Source organism: Solanum tuberosum, unplaced genomic scaffold (assembly GCF_000226075.1).
Source record: "Solanum tuberosum cultivar DM 1-3 516 R44 unplaced genomic scaffold, SolTub_3.0 scf00018, whole genome shotgun sequence".
NCBI lineage: Eukaryota > Viridiplantae > Streptophyta > Magnoliopsida > Solanales > Solanaceae > Solanum > Solanum tuberosum.
In genome coordinates this window covers 177,400-196,908 of record NW_006238944.1, presented here as the reverse complement: position 1 = coordinate 196,908, position 19,509 = coordinate 177,400, and the positions used below count along the sequence as shown (strand labels likewise).

At 35.0% G+C, this 19,509-nt stretch overlaps 2 protein-coding genes and 1 long non-coding RNA gene across 5 annotated transcripts; 2 read left to right on the top strand and 1 right to left on the bottom strand.

Moving 5' to 3' along the window:
* Window positions 1–8,959: 8,959 nt before the first annotated feature.
* On the bottom strand, window positions 8,960–10,405 carry LOC107058268 (uncharacterized). The gene has a single exon (XM_015303783.1). It carries the CDS (start codon window positions 10,403–10,405, stop codon window positions 8,960–8,962), a length of 1,446 nt encoding a protein of 481 aa, XP_015159269.1.
* Window positions 10,406–12,827: 2,422 nt separating this feature from the next.
* Window positions 12,828–15,134, top strand: LOC107058267 (uncharacterized). The gene is made up of 4 exons (XM_015303780.1): window positions 12,828–13,229; window positions 13,523–13,790; window positions 14,049–14,343; window positions 14,492–15,134. Exons 1-4 carry the CDS (start codon window positions 12,828–12,830, stop codon window positions 15,132–15,134), a joined length of 1,608 nt encoding a protein of 535 aa, XP_015159266.1.
* Window positions 15,135–17,068: 1,934 nt separating this feature from the next.
* Window positions 17,069–19,227, top strand: LOC102600741 (uncharacterized). Of its 3 annotated transcripts, none has more exons than XR_366762.2 (4): window positions 17,069–17,215; window positions 17,647–17,696; window positions 18,292–18,441; window positions 19,035–19,227. It is a non-coding gene; the product is annotated as an uncharacterized lncRNA (long non-coding RNA). The 3 variants fall into 3 exon arrangements; XR_001471934.1 differs by lacking the exon at window positions 17,069–17,215 and adding an exon at window positions 17,286–17,461; XR_001471936.1 differs by lacking the exon at window positions 17,069–17,215 and adding an exon at window positions 17,286–17,506.
* The last annotated feature ends 282 nt before the right edge of the window (window positions 19,228–19,509 follow it).

The window sequence follows — 19,509 nt, the reverse complement described above, 5'->3', positions numbered from 1 at the left end:
ATGTTTATTCAAGAATTATCTTGAAAAATAATTCTTCCTGTTTTCTCTCAGCGCATGTTAAGCAAGGCTAGCTAACGTTCACTCATCGACAATGGGAAGAACCCGGAAGAACAAAACTCAGGTAGCGAAAAACAACATGATCAAGGAAGCAGTGCAGGCCAGTCAATCAAAACTGAAAACACCAATTTCGGGAGGGGCTGGAGGAACGAATGGAACAGTAACACCGGTAAACTCACATCTAATGATAGAGAAGATGAAGATAAGGTTGGGGTCAGGACCGTCTGAGGAATTTCCAAAAGTAGGGGCTCTGAGCTTAGATCCAAATTTGGATGAGGCCAAGGGTACAGAAGCAACAAGGAAAAATGAGCATAGGGTACCAGGGAGGAAGACTTAGAAGGGGCTATTTCAAGCTACAAACCTAGGAGCAAAGGGGATGGAATTGAGCTTTGTACCTCCAGTGCTCCAAGAAGGAAAACCGGTGGTGAAATTAAGCAAGGAAGATGTAGAAATCAGGAGTGAAATATGGAGTAATGCTGTCATACTCTATATGATAGGCAACACACAAATCCATTGGAGCTATTATGAGACTCATTGCAACAGAGTGGTACTTCGTGGCGAAACCCAAAGTATACCTGCATAATTATGGTTTTTTTGTTGTGAAGTTGAATAACATTCATGATAAGAACTCCATCTTAGTAACAGGTCTACACATGTTCAATAATCGGCCTATCATATTGAAAAAGTTGGACTGCTGATTTTGATTTTAATAAGAATGTATTGAGATATATTCATTTTTGGGTGCAATTCCCAAATTTGCCGTTGCATTACTGGGGATTGGCTGCGTTGAGTAAAATTGGTAGTGCTCTGGGGAAGCCTCTGTATGCGAATGAATGTACGTCAGGATTTGGGAAAATATCCTATGCTAGGTTGCTCATAGAAATGGATGTTACTAAGCCGCTACCAAGACTTGTAGAGATTTTTTATCCAAATGATAGTAAGATGCAACAGAAGGTGCAATACGACTGGGAGCCAATCTATTGTACTACGTGTTGTATTGTTAGACATAGTTGTACTGAGCTCCATAAAAAAGAACAGAGGAACGAGGAAGGATACAAGCAGCAGTGCAGGGATAAAGTAGAGCAACAATGGAAGCCACAAGAAAGGAATCCTATGGAAACTACAGGTGTCCAGACTCAAAAAACAACAAATCAGAACACACACTACTAGAAATTTGATCTATTGCCACAGTTCATGTACCATTGCAATAGACTTTCCTACCGTAGCCATTGGTCTAACGCCACGGTTAAAGCAACCGCTACAACAGATCGCATAGCAATAGATCTGTTGCTACGGTTATGTGCGACGGTTCAAAAAACCGTAGCAGTAGATAGACCTATTGCCACAGTTTTAATTTTAATAAGTTGCCAACGCTTAGTGTCGTATTGCTACGGTTATGAACCATTGGAAAAGAGTTTTGTACATCAGTTCTTTTGAGGCTATGGCTACAGTTTTTTTTTCTATTCAAAAACCATTTCATTCTATTGCGACGGTTGTTATAGGGTAATGCAACAATTTTTAACGAATATAAATGTTGTTCAATGGCTATTGCTACGGGTATTACAGAGTAATGCGATAGCTATTACATGGTAATGCAACGGTTATTACAAGGGACTGCAACAATTTCTTAATATATATATATATATTATTGGTGCACTTCCATAAATATTATATTATTGAGATATTGTAGTAATTTTATAACATAAAATACACATAAATCGTTCACGAGAAGAAATGTTCATTACCAAAATTATAATTCAAGATCCATAAAACCAAAATATATATACAACTATTTTTTTACCATTCAAAAAAGGTGAAACACAAACATGCACCACACAGTTTTCAATCTTCAAAAATAAAAGATTTCTAGAACATCAGTAAAGTTAACATTAACAATATTTCAGCTTCTATGTCAAGTCTTCACTACTGCTTTCATCGCCTTCTTCGATTTCATCACCTACATACAATTAGAAAAAATATAAATAATTTAGCAATTTTTCGCAAAAGCTTAATGGTTCCACAGTAGTCATATATTACAAAGTTATTACTCTATATCTAAGACATACATATAAACTCAATAAACTCAAATAACATTAAACTATATATATGGAGTATGGACTAATCTCAAACTTTTCCGCAACTTCATTGTTGCCATAGATGCTTCAGCTTGGGGAGTTGGAAGTCTATAATCCCAAAATGAATGCATGTATCTCATCCCAACTGGAGACGGTGTAAAGAATACCATACATCCCCCTCCAACCAGAACAACTACCTTCAGCTAGTTCTATCTGTTTTGTTACCAAACCAGAGAACAAAGGAACAAAAGAAATACCAAACTGGTCGCCATCATGTATGTGTAATGTTCATGACTTCTAGCTAATAATAGAAGATAATGGAAGCAAAGGAACCATATGGACAATGACAACTAGTTCAAATTAAGGTTTAGTTGTTGTTTTTACTGTTACATTAAATCTGGTGCCTGTCAGGAATACTTTTAGTTCAGTAGATACTCTCTACCCTACAAAGATAAGGGTAAGGTCTGTCTCCTACACTTCCTAGACCCCACTAGTAGGGATTACACTAGGTGTATTGTTGTTGTTTGTAGAAATAATGAGAGACAAAGATGGACTAGTGCATACAACATGGGTATAGACTCATAGCAGCCAACCTCTATCGACACTCCAACAGTGTATTCAGGACCTTCAAAGGCTCACAAATCAACTGGAAATCTTAAAGTGCAATCACATATATAGAGAGGCAAACTGTACAACTGACTTTCTATCTAAATGGTCCGACATTCTACAACAATTACACCTACCAGCAGCTGCCCAGGTTGGCCAAAGGAAGCCATGTTTTAGAAAAATTGGGTTTGACTAATTTAGTGGTATGATACCCAATAGGTTTATCTACAAGCTATATACTTAAGATATAAAAAGAATCTGCATTTTCATATTTCATGTAATAAACAATCACAAGATGCCACTTCTGATGAACATATCCTAGAATATATAGTGAAGAAGTGCAATTGATTTAGAATAGTAGATGCATCTCTCATTTGCATTAAACACAACATATTTCGGGATTCAAAGAATCTATCAAAAAATCTGCACTATTAACAACCATTTACAGTTATTGTTCTTGCCTTAAGTAGTTGGTTCTTTCATGTTACTCATCCCACTATGTCACCTAAATTGGGATTAATGATGTCTATGTTTTTCCAAATATAATTTACTTCCAGTCTTTAAGAGAGGATATGTAAGGTTGAAACAAGTTCCCCACTTAAATTTTATGGTATGCATAACTAGTCTTTGTAAACAGGTTGGACTTGGGAGCAACTTTGGCTCATGAAATGATGCACACTTGGATGAAGATTCAAGGTGCTTTCCAGCTTTCTACTATAATCTATAGTTGGTTTTGTCTAATTTAAACTACAAATAATGGAAAATAAACTAGTGAACAGCATTCCTAATAAATCTGTCTTTTTCTCTACGATATATAAGGTATGAGGGGCTGTCCCTAAACATCGCAGAAGGTATTTGTGAAGTTATAGCTCACAAGTGGATAGAATGGCAATCTTTTACTGGTGATGAAAACATAAGAAGGTACAAGTGAACAAGCTCAGTTCTTTAGAAATCTGAAAGAGTTTCTGAAAGATGGAATTGAAAAAAGCCATTCAAGCAGACTATTCTATGTGTAAAATTCTTTTTGGATAGGTTTAAGTTGTGTTGTTTCAACACAATTTCACCACAAATAAGCTCCACAATTTAGTACATGGCACTTCAAAATAAAAATGCAGTTTTCAGCACATTCACATTTTCAGAGCACATTCAAAATTTCTGCAGATTTTGGCTAGGACTCTAAAAACTTCACAATAATAATCTGTACAATTCAGCATAATCTGCACAAAAATAATCTGCACAATGCCCACATCTGCATTGAGCAGGCAAAGAAAGTCACCAACTGAACCTCCAACGTAAATTGTACTAAACTATAGTAACTCATAGAAGGTCTTTGGTTTAACCCTCCATATCACCATCAATAGGAAAATGAAGAAGAAGAGCAAAAAAAAGAGTCGCAATAGAGAAATAAACAAAGTCGCAACAGAGAAAGGAAATAGAGTTGCAAGAGAAACATAAAGAAGAAGAAGAAACACTCAAAACATAGAATTAGCGACACCAACCTTGCTCAGCCCCTTGAACAGAAGTAGGTTCGCTTGGTGAAGGAATGGACAATGCTGCTAGTATGTTAGGATCAATTAATCCCGCATGCTTGAGTTGTGCAATTACATCTGCAATAACTTCTTGTCGCACAGTTTTCTTTTGTTCCTCCATTTGTTTCACCATTTTCTGCATCCTTTCTTGCATTTGCTGCATTCCATCAGTTGTTGCATTTAAAGTTGATTCCGAATTGCCAACTTTTTTTTTCAAAGTATTCTTTGTAACTCCTACTCCATATAGTCTTAGGCGTCCCGGATGTTCAGGATCCATGATGGTTGAAAATGCATCAACATACTGGTCATTTGTGCTCATTTGTTTTTCAATTTCCTCCATTTCAGCCTACAAAAGCATATCCAACAAACACAATCTTATAAATTAAAATTTAAAATAAATAACTGATCTCAATTAAAAAATTGAAAATAGACAGTACTCATACAATTTTACTAGTAGTATTTTCATTCGAAGCCTTGTACAAACGCCCGGGTTTTCTTGTTCTTGTAACCACAAAGAGATCCTTAGATGATACTGTCTCCTTTTCTTTCTCCTAGTCACATTGCAATATGTATTAGAAATTGTTTAAATGCCATGTTAATACTAGACAATAAATAAGAGAACACACCAGCTTATTACAGACTAAAGCGAAACTCTTTTTGCCAGCAGTGTGTGGATTCATCAGCTTTTTTCGATTCTTAGTTTTTGTTTCAGACATTTTCTGCAAAGAAGTGAATCAATAATGTTAATCGAAGGCATATTAGTGCTATGTAGTGTACTAGACGAGGTCATTATCTCAATATTTATTTTTCAACAAGTCCAACTGAATAAAAAGAGCGAGTAAACAGATTTGGAAGGCTGCAACAATTATCAAACTCACAACATGAGCGAATCAATAATGTGTCTTGTAAACAAGTTGTTTTAATTGTGACTTCCACACCAATGAAGAAAGAAGAAACAACATATTACAATAGAAAAGAGAAAGTAAAAGAAAAGATAAAGCAGCAGCAGCAACGATAACACAAAAGAGATCACGAAATGAGTAAGCTGAAAATTTGATATTCTAAACTACATTTTTACCTTGAATTTTTTCCAGACTTCCAATAATTGAGGAGCTCTCTAAATTGACATTCTGGAATATGACCAGGCCTGTTTTCCATTCGAACTTTATCATTATCATATGGATCGTAATAAGTCATCTTCAAATCACTTCTATGTCTTCTCCAAGCCTCTCGAATTGTTACCATAGTCCAATTGTACGCAACTTCAGGAATAATGTATTTCTCCTATAATTTTGTGTCATTCGCTTAGCCAATAGAAGTAAAATACTTTTACAAATAATTTAATATTGTAAACTACAAACCTTGGTATAATCCCATAGATCTTGTTTAGTGTCCATGCTCCTCCAATCTAATATATCAAATAGGCAAAGAGTCGCATTTCTAGCCAATGTTCCTAGGAAGCTGCTTAATTCTATGACAACATCATCAGTAGGACCAACATGCTGATTTTCCCTATTCAGTAGGATCAATTTACGCTCTTTTCGAGCATGTACATTATGCATTTGCGTTCTACCTCTTTTATTTTGAGTGGAAACGTCTTCAGCTATAAGAAAATACAAGAAATATAATTAGAAATCAAGGATACATTTAATAAGTTTCTAAGCTTATATGTTACCTTGTTCTTCAGGTTGATTATCTGTTTGAGGAGTGACAGAATTCATTTGCACTTGATCCACGGAAGGCTGCTCCTCGACAGGCTGATCCTCGACAGGCTGCTCCTCGACAGGCTGCACCTCTACAGATTGTCTATTTGCTTCAGATTGTGGTGCTATTGGTTGTTGCACTTCAAGTAATTTAAGCAAATGTCCTTTCTCGCACTCTATAGCTTGAACAATTTCATTTGTTGTCAATAACCGCCATTTCTTATTTGCCAAGAATGATAGCGATCCTGGTTTAGCGAATGTCTTATTTTTTGCTTTTTTGTTTCTTTTTGAAGGTTCTTGTTGACTCATGACTATTCAAACCTATGTAAAAATAGGGACTACAGAAGTTACAGAAGTTGTACTATTCACCAAGGTCTTACCAATAACATTTTTTATCTGTAAAATTTTAAACCAAATATTTAACTCTATTTAATAATCATATCAGTTTTATGAAACAAAGAGCTGAAAACAAAATGTACCCTTAAGTAGCAGCAATAGCAACAACATATTATCAAGAGCTTAGAAGAAAATAAATATAAAACTAGTTTGAAATCTAACTTTTGAAAGCCTGCTACTTAATGACCTCAATGGGATTTCAAAGAAATGACAGAAGTTGTAAAGAGAAGTATTAGCAAAGAAATATTCAAAGAATCATAATAAAGAGATAAGAACCTGGTGTTTTGGACCTTAATAAAGAGATAAGAGCCTGGTGCTTTGCTGGTACACTGTGATGTTGAAGTTTGCTCAGAGAAACTGCAGAAAGAAGAATAATGAAAATGAATAAGAGAGAAAAAGACTTAGCAAAAGTACTAATCCCAAAACAAGAAATGAAGGACCACAAAGAAAGATTTCATAACATATCCAACAATTTTTAGCACATGTGTATTATTAAAGTTGCAGTAATTTAGAGATAACTTGAAAACAAAACATATTAATAGAAATAAAAAGAAGAGATAGCAAGTCCAATCAACATTCATAATTTATATGATGCAACTCAAAAGGATATTCATTACTTACAACAACAAAAAAACAAGAAGAGAATGTATTTGAACAAGTTCACAAGATCTTTTGTCAATCATCAACTTCCATCCAATCCCAATCAGTATCATCAAAGTCATCCTCCTCTTCCGATGTTTCCATTGCTATATCTTGTGAATGTTGTGCAATGGAAGGAACATCGATGATATCAACAGGGAGATCTTCTTTCGACCATCTAACATCTACATCAAATAATCTTTCTGATGAACCAATATCATCATTAGGCTCTCTCCAAAATGTTTCTTCAATATTAGGACAACTCTGTTCCTCCAAATCATACAAATCCACTGGGACTTTGTTTCTTGCATAATAAACATTTTTCTCAATTGGGTCTTCCACATAAAAAACTTGATGCACTTGAGATGCTAGTACAAAAGGATCATCTGTACTACATTTTTTGTTGAATATACCCGAGTCAATCCATATTCATCGACTTCATTATGAAACCAATCACATTTAAAAAGTACAACACTTAAGCAACCCCAATAATCAGTCTCAATGATATCCTGAATAATTCCATAATAGATAACCATTCCATCGACATAATTTTGGTCCCTAGCACTAGCAAAACTATCTGTTGTTGCTGACAAAGTCACTCCACTATTTTGAGTTTTGCAAGGGGCATCCCGTGTCTTCGTATGAAATTGATATCCATTAATGAAATATCCAGTATATCTTTTTGCCACAAAGTTAGGCCCTTTAGCTAGCCATCTTAAATGATTGGACACTTCAATATTTTTAACTTTGTCCCTAAACCAATCGCCAAATTCTCTACTATGGACCCGTGCTTTTACCCATGCATTTCCTCTAGCACGATTATCAATTAAACTCTTATGTTCCCTGTAAGCATGTAATGTAATTTCATCAATGTGTATTTATAAATGAAATGAAATTTGAAATACATTATCATAACATCTAAATTATGTTTAAAAACAAACTACTATTTTATCTTACTTGATGAATGTCTCTACTTGTTCATCTCCGGTATTGAACAAAGTATATCGATGTGCTTCAAACCACTCATGCTGCTCCATGGTAATAGATTTGCCTTTCCTTATATTCTCACTTCCGATTGGATGACCTGTCTTAGGAAATAAAGGTGAAGCATCTCTTTCCTCTGTTTGATTGTCCTCATCATCCTCGGTTTGATACCTACTAAATGTTGTCTTCACCATATCAGGTAGGTATCTCGAAATAAAGGTCAAACACACTATAGCTGAAAAACCCTCTACTATTGCCCCTTCTGAATTTTTTCGATTACGAACAAGCCCCTTGAAGTCACACATAGTTCTTTCGATTACGAACAAGCCCCTTGAAATTACACATAGTTCTTTCAGTAGAATACATCCAACGCAAATGAGTTGGGCCTCCAAGCTTAATTTCATCTACTAGATGGATAGGCAAATGTGTCATTATATCAAAAAAAGTGGAGGAAAAATCTTTTCAAGCTCGCATTCAATATCTATGATTTCTGTTTTAATCTTATCAAGATCGCTTCTTCTTATAACCTTGCTACATATGGCTCTAAAAAAATTTCCCAACCTAATCAATACCATAGATACATTCTTGGGTAATACTTTTCTGACTGCAACCTGGAGCAAGTAATGCATTATGAAATGAGCATTATGACTTTTGTATCCTGATACTTTCATCTCTTCAATTTGAACACGACTTGATATATTAGAGGCACACCCTTTTGGTAATTTGGCATCTTTTAAGACAGTGCAAAATAACTTTTTCTCTGATGGTTTCATAGAGAAACAAGCTTTAGCTAGATGGATATTTCCTGTAGCACAATCTTTTACAGGTTGAAGCTCTTTACGTATCCCCATTTCATACAAGTCATAGCGAGAATTTATATGATCTTTGGACTTTCCAAGTATATCCAATAAAGTCCCAACCAAACTGTCACAAATATTCTTCTCTATGTGCATCACGTCAAGATTGTGCCTCAATTTGTTGGTTGCCCAATACGGCAACTCAAAAAATATGGATTTTTTTTCCATGGACCATCATTCTTTTGTTTTCTTTTCTTGTTGTTCTTTCCAAAAACATTATTGAATTCACGAAGCTCTTCAAGAACTTGTACCCCTGATAATGGAGTAGGTGTAACTTTATGCTCCTCTTTACCATTAAATGATTTTTTATCTCTTCTAAATGGATGATCGGAATGTAAAAATGCCCGATGACCCAAGTAACACATCTTACAACTATGTTTGAGATATTGGGAGCAAGTATTATGATTACAAGTGGGGCATGCCCATCTCCCCTTGGTGCTCCATCCAGAAAGCATTGCTAGAACTGGAAAATCACTAATTGTCCACAATAAAGCTGCACGCATTTGAAATGTTTGATTAGTTACAACATCATATGTTTCAAGTCCGACTCCCCATAGTTCCTTCAACTCTGCAATCAATGGTTGCAAGTATACATCTATATCATTTCCCGGAGACGATGGACCTGGAATAATCATTGACAACATAATATTCTCCGACTTCATGCAACTCCATGGTGATAAATTATAGTTCATTAACATAACTGGCCATGTGCTATGGGAAAAGCTCATAGTTCTGAATGGATTGAAACCATAACTTGAAAGACCCAATCTAACATTACGAGCATCATTAGCAAATTCAGGATGCAAGGAATCGAAATCCTTCCAAGCTTCACCATCTGCATAATGTCTTAAATTTCCATCTTTAGGTCGTTCAGTATCATGCCATCTCATAGCTACAGATGTTTCAGAACACATGGATATCCTCTGAAGCCTAGGCTTTAAAGGAAAGTACCTTAAAACCTTCACTGGGATTTTAGTGACCTTATTAGTTAAGTCATTACGAACATTCTTCCATCTTGAAGCTCCACACACAGAGCAATTATCTAACTTAGCATTGTCATTCCAAAATAACATGCAATCGTTAGTGCAAGCATGAATTTTCTCATAATGAAGACCCAAATCTTTTATGACCTTTTTTGCCTTGTAAAAAGACTCGGGTATCTGAGCAAGTGGAAATGCCTCTCTTATCAGGTCCAACAAATCTGAAAAGGCCACATCAGTCAACTTGTGAATGCATTTGAACAAGTATACCCGGATGGTAAAACTCAACTTAGAAAAATTCTTACACCCCGGATACAACTCTTCTTTCCCTTCCTCCACTAATTTAGAAAATCTCTTTGCATATTTAGATGGTCCCTCTCTCACTCCTTTATGCCTCTGGTCATCTTCTACATTTCTAAAAGTATTATGAAGTAGTCTATCAATATCATCATTCATGTTGGAAGTTTCTTCATCATTGGTTGGATGTGGCGTATTTCTTGAGGAAAATCCTTCTCCATGAAAAACCCATTTGGTGTATCCATGAACAAATCCATGACAAATTAAGTGACCCTCTACCATATCTCGACAATGCCAATTACGATTAAAGTACTTCTTACAAGGACATAATATTTCATTTCCTTAGGAAGCTCGTTCAAATGCTTTATCAAAAAAATCATTAACTCCATGAATATATTCATTGGTGAATCTTCGGAGATTCATCCAACTTTTATCTCCAAAATCCATTGAATATATATATCCTACATGACATGTGCAAATCATCAAAGCCAATAAATTCATGAGTACAGGAAATATCAAGAGAACTTAACCTTTCAAAGTTTTAGATTAATTGAATATCAAATCTCCGCATCAATTCAACACCAAACAATGGCAGTATTAATAGTAGAATACCAAAAATATTGACAAGTTAAGTTATTAGCAGCTTCTACCATTTAAGAAACTTTATACAAATGAATGAAAAAAAATCAGAAGAAAAACTAATTATAGAAAAAAGTATTCCAATATTTAGTGTACACCTTAACATTTTTCAAATTCTAATTACCTTCCTATGCTTGGCTACTAAGATACAATAATAGTAGACCAAATACTTCAAATTGTGTATTATTTTTTTGGCAAAATGTGTAATGATTATTGTATAAGCTAAACTTTTTTATATGATTATATTTAGAGTTTAGACTGTCAAAGAAATCGGACAGTTGACGATTGCACCAATACATACACATTGTTAATTAGAAGAGTTTCACCTATCTTATGCATGCTACTCTCACAATCCAAAATTGCAACAGAATCATAAATAAATAGTGTAATCAGAATCTTCATCTACATAGCTACCCCTGAAATGGATATTAACATCAAAAGGTAGAGGGAATAAACTCAAACGCACACAAGAAGTAAATTCAGTGAAATTCTCTTAGACTCTAGCATGAAAATTCTTCCTGAAATTTTCAAATCTGATCAGTCCAGCATAATCAGTTTATTGTATAGAAAAAGATGACAAGTATCTTAGACTTTTTTTTACCTGAAATATATCCTGTGCGTGATTTTGAGGGGAAAAAATCAACTACATATCGAAATTTCTCTCATAAAACTAAAATTCACTCTCTCAAAGACTTTTGCTTGAGAGTTCTCAAATCTCCACCAAACATGAAATACAAACTATAACCCTAGATTATATGGCAGACCTAGATTAGAACAAATAACATAGATTTAAGACAAACCCATATATTATTCTTTACGATTTTTCAAAAATCATTCAATGGGGACTTAGAAATCATTAACTAGCAGAGAAAACATAAAATTTACTCACCTTTACATCCAAGAATTTGTTATCGAAAGACCAGTGGAGCTTCAACTGAAGTAAAAGATATCAATGCCCAAGAAATTTGTTGTCGAAAGACCAACGAGCTTCACCAGAGAGATTTCTTCACCAAGAACTTCGCTGTTGTTTCCTTCACCAAGAACTTCGCTGAGAATTTGTAGAACAGAACAACATTTGGGAAAAAGTGTGCTTTAATTTGGTTGAAAAAGGGTTTTATGGGAAAGGCCTTTTTTCTTTTAGATTTTTTTAATGACATATATATTTTTGGGGAGGGAAATATATTTTAGGGATAAAAATCAGAACCACAATATTTGTCCTAAAATAATCGTTGCCATAGAGTCATCTATTGCAACGATTCTAAAATATGTAGCCATAGAAACTCTATAGGGACGGTTATATGGATGATGCCACGGTTCATTTTAAGAATTGTTCTATTAAATCCAATGATATATTGCAACATTTATAACCGTTGTAATAGGCAATCTATTGCTACGATTGTATAGCCGTTGCTACATAAGCGTTGCAGTAAGTCAAATTTCTAGTAGTGACACATGAGGAGGGATGGCACACTGCGAAAGGGAAATCAACAATCAAACACACTCATACTGATGAAGATATGGGGCGATAGATTAGAATAAGAGACAGTTTCAACACAATGGAGGAGGGTGAGTATCTAAATGTGTGTGAAATTGGTTAGGGTAGTGAAGACATAAGGGGAGGTAACAATAGGCAAGTCCCACAAACTAACACTGGATGAATATAATAGCATAGAATGTGAGGGGACTAAATAAAGTGTATAAACACAAGGAGCTTAAGGTGTTTCTATAAGAAAATAAAGTAGGAGTAATTGTTATTACAGAAACTAGAGTTAAAGAGAATAATGCAGCTCAAGTTGTGAAGAAGATAACAAAGAATTGGATATGGCATAACAATTATGTTGAGGATCCAGGGGGGAGAATTTGGATATTATGGAATCCAATAGTGGTGGAATTCCAATTATTGGGCACACACATACTAGTGATTCATGGTTCAGTAAAGGTGAGAGGTAGTGACATGATATTTGATCTAAGCATGGTTTATGGCCTACATACATGTCTGGATAGAAGGGACATGTGGTATGAGTTGAATCAATACAATATGAGGTGCAGACAGCCTTGGTTAGTAATGGGTAATTTCAACTCTATTTTGCATGTTGAGGACAAAATAGTGGGCTCACAAGTTCAGGAGACAGAACTAAGAGATTTTAAGCAATGTTTACTAGACACTAGGTTACCAGAATTGAAGACTGTGAGTAGGAACTATACTTGGACAAATGGCCACACTTATAGTAGTATAGATAAAGCCTTGGTGAATGCTATGTGGTTGCAATCCTGGACCCATTTGGAGTGCAGCATACTTGATCCTAGATTTTCAGATCATAGCCATTTGTGTGTAACAATAGAAGCAAGGGAGAATACTGGACCTAAGCCATTCAGATTCTTCAACTACTTGGCTGAACACCCGGAGTTCATGCAGACAGTGGAGAATAACTGGAAATCACAAAGACAGGCTAGCTCTAAGAATGAGGTTTGGAGGAAAATAAAAAGGTTGAAACAACCTATGAGGGGTTTGAGTAATCATAATTTTCAAGGGATTCAATATAGAGTAATATGATTAGGACTCAATTGAAGATGCTACAGGAACAAATGAGGTATGTCCGAGATGATAACCAAGTGAAGCAATATTAGATGGAAAAGAACCTCAAAACACAATTGGAAAAGTGGAGAAATATAGAGGAGAGTGCAACCAAACATAAATCCAGGGTTCTGTGGTTAAAAGAAGGTGATTTAAATACTACATACTTCCATGCATGCATGAAGAATAGACAAGTACACAATCATATCACAAGATTGACAGATGCAGCTGGAATAGTAATGCAGGATGTCAAAGGTATACAAGAGGAGAGAGTGAGTTTCTACAGAGGTCTATTGGGTACAAAAGCAAAGCAACTAACCCCTGTCCAGCCTCATATCATAGAATTGGGACCAACTTTGAATAGAGAACAACAATTATTATTGATTGACAAGGTTACAACAAAAGATGTGTACAATGCTCTGTTGACTATTCAGGATAACAAGGCCCCAGGAGGTGATGGTTTTAATGCTCTATTTTATAATAAAACATAGCCTATAATAGGTAAGGAGATCACTCAAGTTGTGTTACACTTCTTTGATACTGGAATAATGTGTGATGCTATAAATTGTGCTCTTATCACTTTGATTCCAAAGACTAAGCATCCTCAATCAGTGAAAGAGTATAGGCCAATATCATGATGCACCATTCTATACAAGATTATTTCCAAGATCTTAACTATAAGAATGCAATCTGTGATGGACACATTGATAGATCCTAGCCAAGCAGTTTTTGTACCAGGGAGAGTAATAATGGATAACATTTTACTTAGCGATGAATTGGTGAAAGGATATGGCAGGAAAGGTATATCTCCTAGAAGCATGATGAAGATTGTCATGCAGAAGGCATATGATTATTTTGAGTGGCCTTTTGTTGAACAAATTCTGAGACTATTAAACTTCCCAACTAAATTTATTAATTGGATTATGGCTTGCCTCACAACTGTGTCCCATTTAATACTATCCAATGGTGTGCCTGCTAGTCCTTTTAAGGCAAAAAAAGGTTTAAGGTATGGGGAACATGTGTCCCCATATTTTTTTGTTCTGAGTATGGAGTATCTGAGTAGACTACTGAAGAACATGAAGTGGACTAGGGAAATGCTCAAAGGTGAACATAGTCCAGTTGGGTTTTGCTGATGATCTCCTACTATTTTGCAGAGGTGATGCCAGATCTGTCCAATTATTGTTTGATACCTTCCAAGAATTCTCAAAGGCATCAGGATTGATAGTAAATACCAGCAAAAGATCCATATACTTTAGAGGAGTAAGCATTACTGAACAAGATGAAATAATGGCATACACAGGATTTAGTAGAGGGAAAATGCCTTTTAGATATCTTGGGGTACCTCTTAGTACAAAACGACTATCCATTGCTCAATGTGAACCATTGTTGGAAAAGATACTATGCTGGATTTCTTCATTGACAACAAAGTTCCTATCTTATGTTGGTAGAGCCCAATTGATAAGGAGTGTACTGATATCAATGCAAACATATTGGTCACAAATTTTCATCTTACCAAAGAAGATATCACAATTGATTGATCAGATGTGTAAAAGATTTTTGTGGACCGGGAAGGCAGAAGTAACAAAGAAAGCATTAGTAGCTTGGAGTAGACTATGTCAACCTCAATCAGCAGGTGGGATGAATATGATTGATATGGAAATATGGAACAAAGTTGCAATCAGCAAGCTGTTACGGAATATGTGTACAAAGAAGAATAAAATATGGATCAAGTGGATCTATGCATATTATGTGAAGGGTAGATGTACTTGGGAAATAGAACCAAAGAAGGCATCGTGAGTGATGCAGGAGATATTTAAGGCAAACAAATATTTCATAGATGCTGACATACCTTTGGAGACAGTACATACAATGTCCAGATTGACCATTAAAAGCATATATCAAAAGTTACAAGGACAATTTGAAAAGGTTAGTTGGAAGGGAGTTATATGTGGTAACCAAGGTGCACCTACATGGATATTTATGTTGAGATAAGTCGCATTGGGAAAAATATACACTTGTGATAGACTGGCCAAATGGGGAATGGGCGTAAACTTACAATGCCAACTGTGCAATAATTATCTTGAGTCTATTCAACACCTATTCTTTGGGTGCAACTACACGGGACAACTATGGGCTAGGCTACTCAAATGGATGCACATCCAAAGACCATGTATGGAGTGGGAGGGGGAACTCAAATGGGTGGAGAAGTGGTGTAAAAGGAGAAGTAGCAGGGCTAAGGTTTACAAAATAACACTAGCTGCAGCACCTCAAAATAGGCTATATATCCAAATGTTTAGATGTTATCCATTTTCTAGATTGGTAGCGGAGATAGATGCTAAGATAATCAGGAGCTAGGTATGTCCAATCATGTATGTCTTTTATTGTAACTTGAGCTGTAATTCTTACTTGGTAATAAATATTTTTATCTACCAAAAAAAAAGAGTTTTCTTATGCTAAATTGATTTATGCATTAACCATTTTAAATTGAGTGGTAAGGGTTCTCCTATCTAGGTGTTAGAGTAAGTACCCACTCGATCCAGTGGATTGGGTTGTGATAATTTGATATCAGAGCCCAGGTTACCGATCTCCCACTATAAAAGCAAATGTTGAATAGAGTTTTGAGGATGGTTATGTTGACGTCCACATTTATATTCATGGAATTATGAAGCATTCTAAGAAATTGTTCCACTTCTTCACTCTTTTCATGTAGTCTGTCACTTACGATATGAATTGATTCCAATTGGTATCTCTAGATTCCAGGTAATATCTCTATGAAGTAGATAGAATGGCGTGGGTGTGGGTGTGGTTGAAGGAAACATACAATGAAAGATCGTAACCAGGAAGGTTCAAATTGGTATTAATCTTTAAAAGTCACGTGGATGCATGGATGACCAATGCAAATAAAATGTACCAAACCTAATAAATTTAATGATAACATTGTTGATTGTAGTTGCTTGAATTTTCGTGAGATTGTGGACAAGGAGAAGTTGTGACCTGCTTATGTGTGATAATTGAATGATGAATTTCTATGTGTTTAAATGATCATGCCTTGGTTTAGGTTCGATCTTGAATGTTCTGATCATATGGTATTGGCCCTATGATGTGTTCTGAGTCTGATCTTGGGGTCACGTTCAAGGACTGTATCATACATTTTTGGGAATGATCTTGGGAACTACTTTATTAACCAAAGTTATGTTTCTGGAGTTGTGGTGATTGTGGGGAGGGGGTAAGGTTGCATAATTTTGAAAAATTTTGGAATGTCCTCGTCAAGGCACCAAGTGGACCGGGTCCCTATAATGCTCCCATTATAGTGGGAATTTTTGTTCTATAGTAGGAGTCAATATAGCGGCGTGTCACTCCCTATAGTGCGCAGAGAAGAGATAGAACCTAAAACCATGTATTTTCCTAATTCCTAAAATGTCTTAAATCGATTGTTCTTGTTCATATTAATGCGCAACAATAGAAAAGTATCCATAAACAACCTTAGCATATAATATCGGTGACAATAAGTTAGTAGAGAAAATTGAAGGAAAGGTATCCTTCAAGTTTGGAATTAACTATTGGTAACTATTTTGACCAAGAAAAGGTCAAACACACTTAACTATTAAATTAAGTTAATTGTGGACTCAATTAACATTTTCAAAACTTATAATCTTTTTAGAAATACAAAATAATTCACCCACTAAATAAACAAACTTTCCACTCCCTCTCTCAAATGTTCTCCTCTCTCCCACAGAAGAAAAGTTCTCCTCTCTCAAAAATTCAAAATTGCTTTAATCGGGATAATCAATTTCTCCGGCAACTTTCAACTTTCGATGGCCGTATTTTGAACTTTCGATTAGTCTATTCTAACCATCCAAGGGAACAACGATTTGCAGGTAAAACTTAATTTTTTTGAAAAAAATTAGGGCTTTGTTAAGGATTTTTAGTTTTTTTTTAAAAAAGAAATACTGCAAAGAGACTATTCTGAGGGAGGTTACAATTTGCATATACTCTTCCCTCAAGCGCTGCCCAGGTTTTGTGCGATTCCGGTTAAGACAATGAAGTTTTTGCTTGTTTAGGTGAGATGGGGAAGAAAAGGGGTTTCCCCAATTGGGTTCCTAATGGGTTGACATGTTCTGCAGGTATTTTTGAAAAGAGCTCCTGGGTTTATATTTAATTTTGAAAAGGTTTGCCTAATTAGGTTCCTGGAAATCTAAATTCTCTGTAATTTGTTATCTCACTAATCTTTTGCCCTTTTTTTTTTTTTTTGCCATCCAATCATTTTACTTTCTTTCCCTTTATTTTCTTCAACCACGAATGCGTGCAGGTACTTGGTGAAAATTCTAGGAGTAACAAAGTTCTATTGGAGATGATTAGGTTAGTGTGCGATTTATATGCTTAATCAGTAATATATGCTTTGTTTTCTAGATTAAAATAGACATTTAGTAATAGATAGTACATATACGCGTGTATAGAAAATAATTTTGTACTGAATTGAATTTGTTGTTGCTGATGGGTGATCAATGCAGTTATATTTTAAATCCGGTGACTTAAGCTAAAATTGCATTTGCTATTTTGATAAAGTGATCCCACTGAAAATGAGCTTTTCAGCTTCTTCCGCATTTATGAAAGTTGAGCTAGGGAGTACTTGAAGAAGAGATATGCAATTTTGGTAGTATTAAGCTATTTTACATAAAAGGTAGTGGGATATGTATTTTCGGTGTTTTGATTGGGAATGAAATGACTTAGCTTATTTTTGTTAAGCTATGGATTGTTTTGATGAATAAAATTTATTTTCCCTTTTTAATCTATTTGACACAAAAGGATAGTTGGATCTCAATTTTGGTGATTTTATCACTTGGTTATGTTTGCTTAAACAGCATTGCGGCAAGAAATTAAGTTAGAAATGAACTTGGTTTTTGGCATGGTATCTAATTTTAAATTTTTATTTTCATCATCTTTATATTTTTAGGCTTGGACATTTGAAGCAATACCTTACCTCAGGAAGCTTTTCAAGGATTACTCGGAAGAAATTTCTCAACAAAGGATTCTTAGGTGGTTGTCTACCAAGAACAATCCAAAAATAAATTTTGTTGATCTCTTCAGTCCTCCTCATGATATAGTAAGTCTTCTATAGAATAACCTTTATTTAAATTAATTGATTATCTAGTTTGCTTTCGTTTAGTTTTCTTCCAATAAATGGCTCATCTATAGTCATCTATTGCAATAGATAGGTAATCTGTTGGAAGAAAACATAAGAGTTTGCTACTGTTTTGCTTTCGTCCAACAGATGACTAATTTGTTGCAATAGATGAGTCATTTGTTGGACGAAAACTTAATCATTTGCTACTGATTTACTTACATCCAACAAATGACCTATTTGTTGCAACAAATAGGTCATTTGTTGGACGAAGTCTAAATCGTTTGCAACTGTTTTACTTACTTCCAATAGATGACCGATCTGTTGCAACATATGGGTCATTTGTTGGAAGAAAACTGATAATTTGTTGTTGTTTAGCTTACTTCCAATAGATGCAACAAATGGGTCATCTGTTGGAAGAAAACTTGATAATTTGCTACTGTATAGCTTTCTTCCAATAAATGGTCCATCTATTGCAACATAATGATCATCTGTTAGAAATACAATTTTACAATAAATATTTTATCTATTATAATTTATAGATTAGTTTTAATATAAATTACTTTTGTTTATAGATTGTACATCCCTGGCTTGTCCCCACAAAGCAAAAGTTGCAAATGTCATTCTTTTTAACTCTAGAAATCATTGACACAAAATAAACCCTACAGTGGATATGATAAAAAAAAGAATTGGCTGGAGCAATAACCATCAAAAGGGAAGCACTTATTGTTCCTGGTGATGCTGATGATGGTGCAATAAATGTTGGTGATGATGCTAATGTTAATGTTGGTGTTGATATTGGTGATATTGGTGCTAAAGGTGGTGGTGAGCATGTTGATGATGTTGGTGGTATATATGGTGGATTCACCTATTTCAGTTGGTGGTATATATTTAGTTAATCATATTTTGTAATTACTAGTGACAATATTTTATATTTAATAGATGTTCAGTAATTTTACCATGAATTCCATTCTATTCTTAGATTTGTAAAATGTTAAATTATACTATTGGAAATAGACATATGTTGCAGCAAGTTATGAGTTACTTATT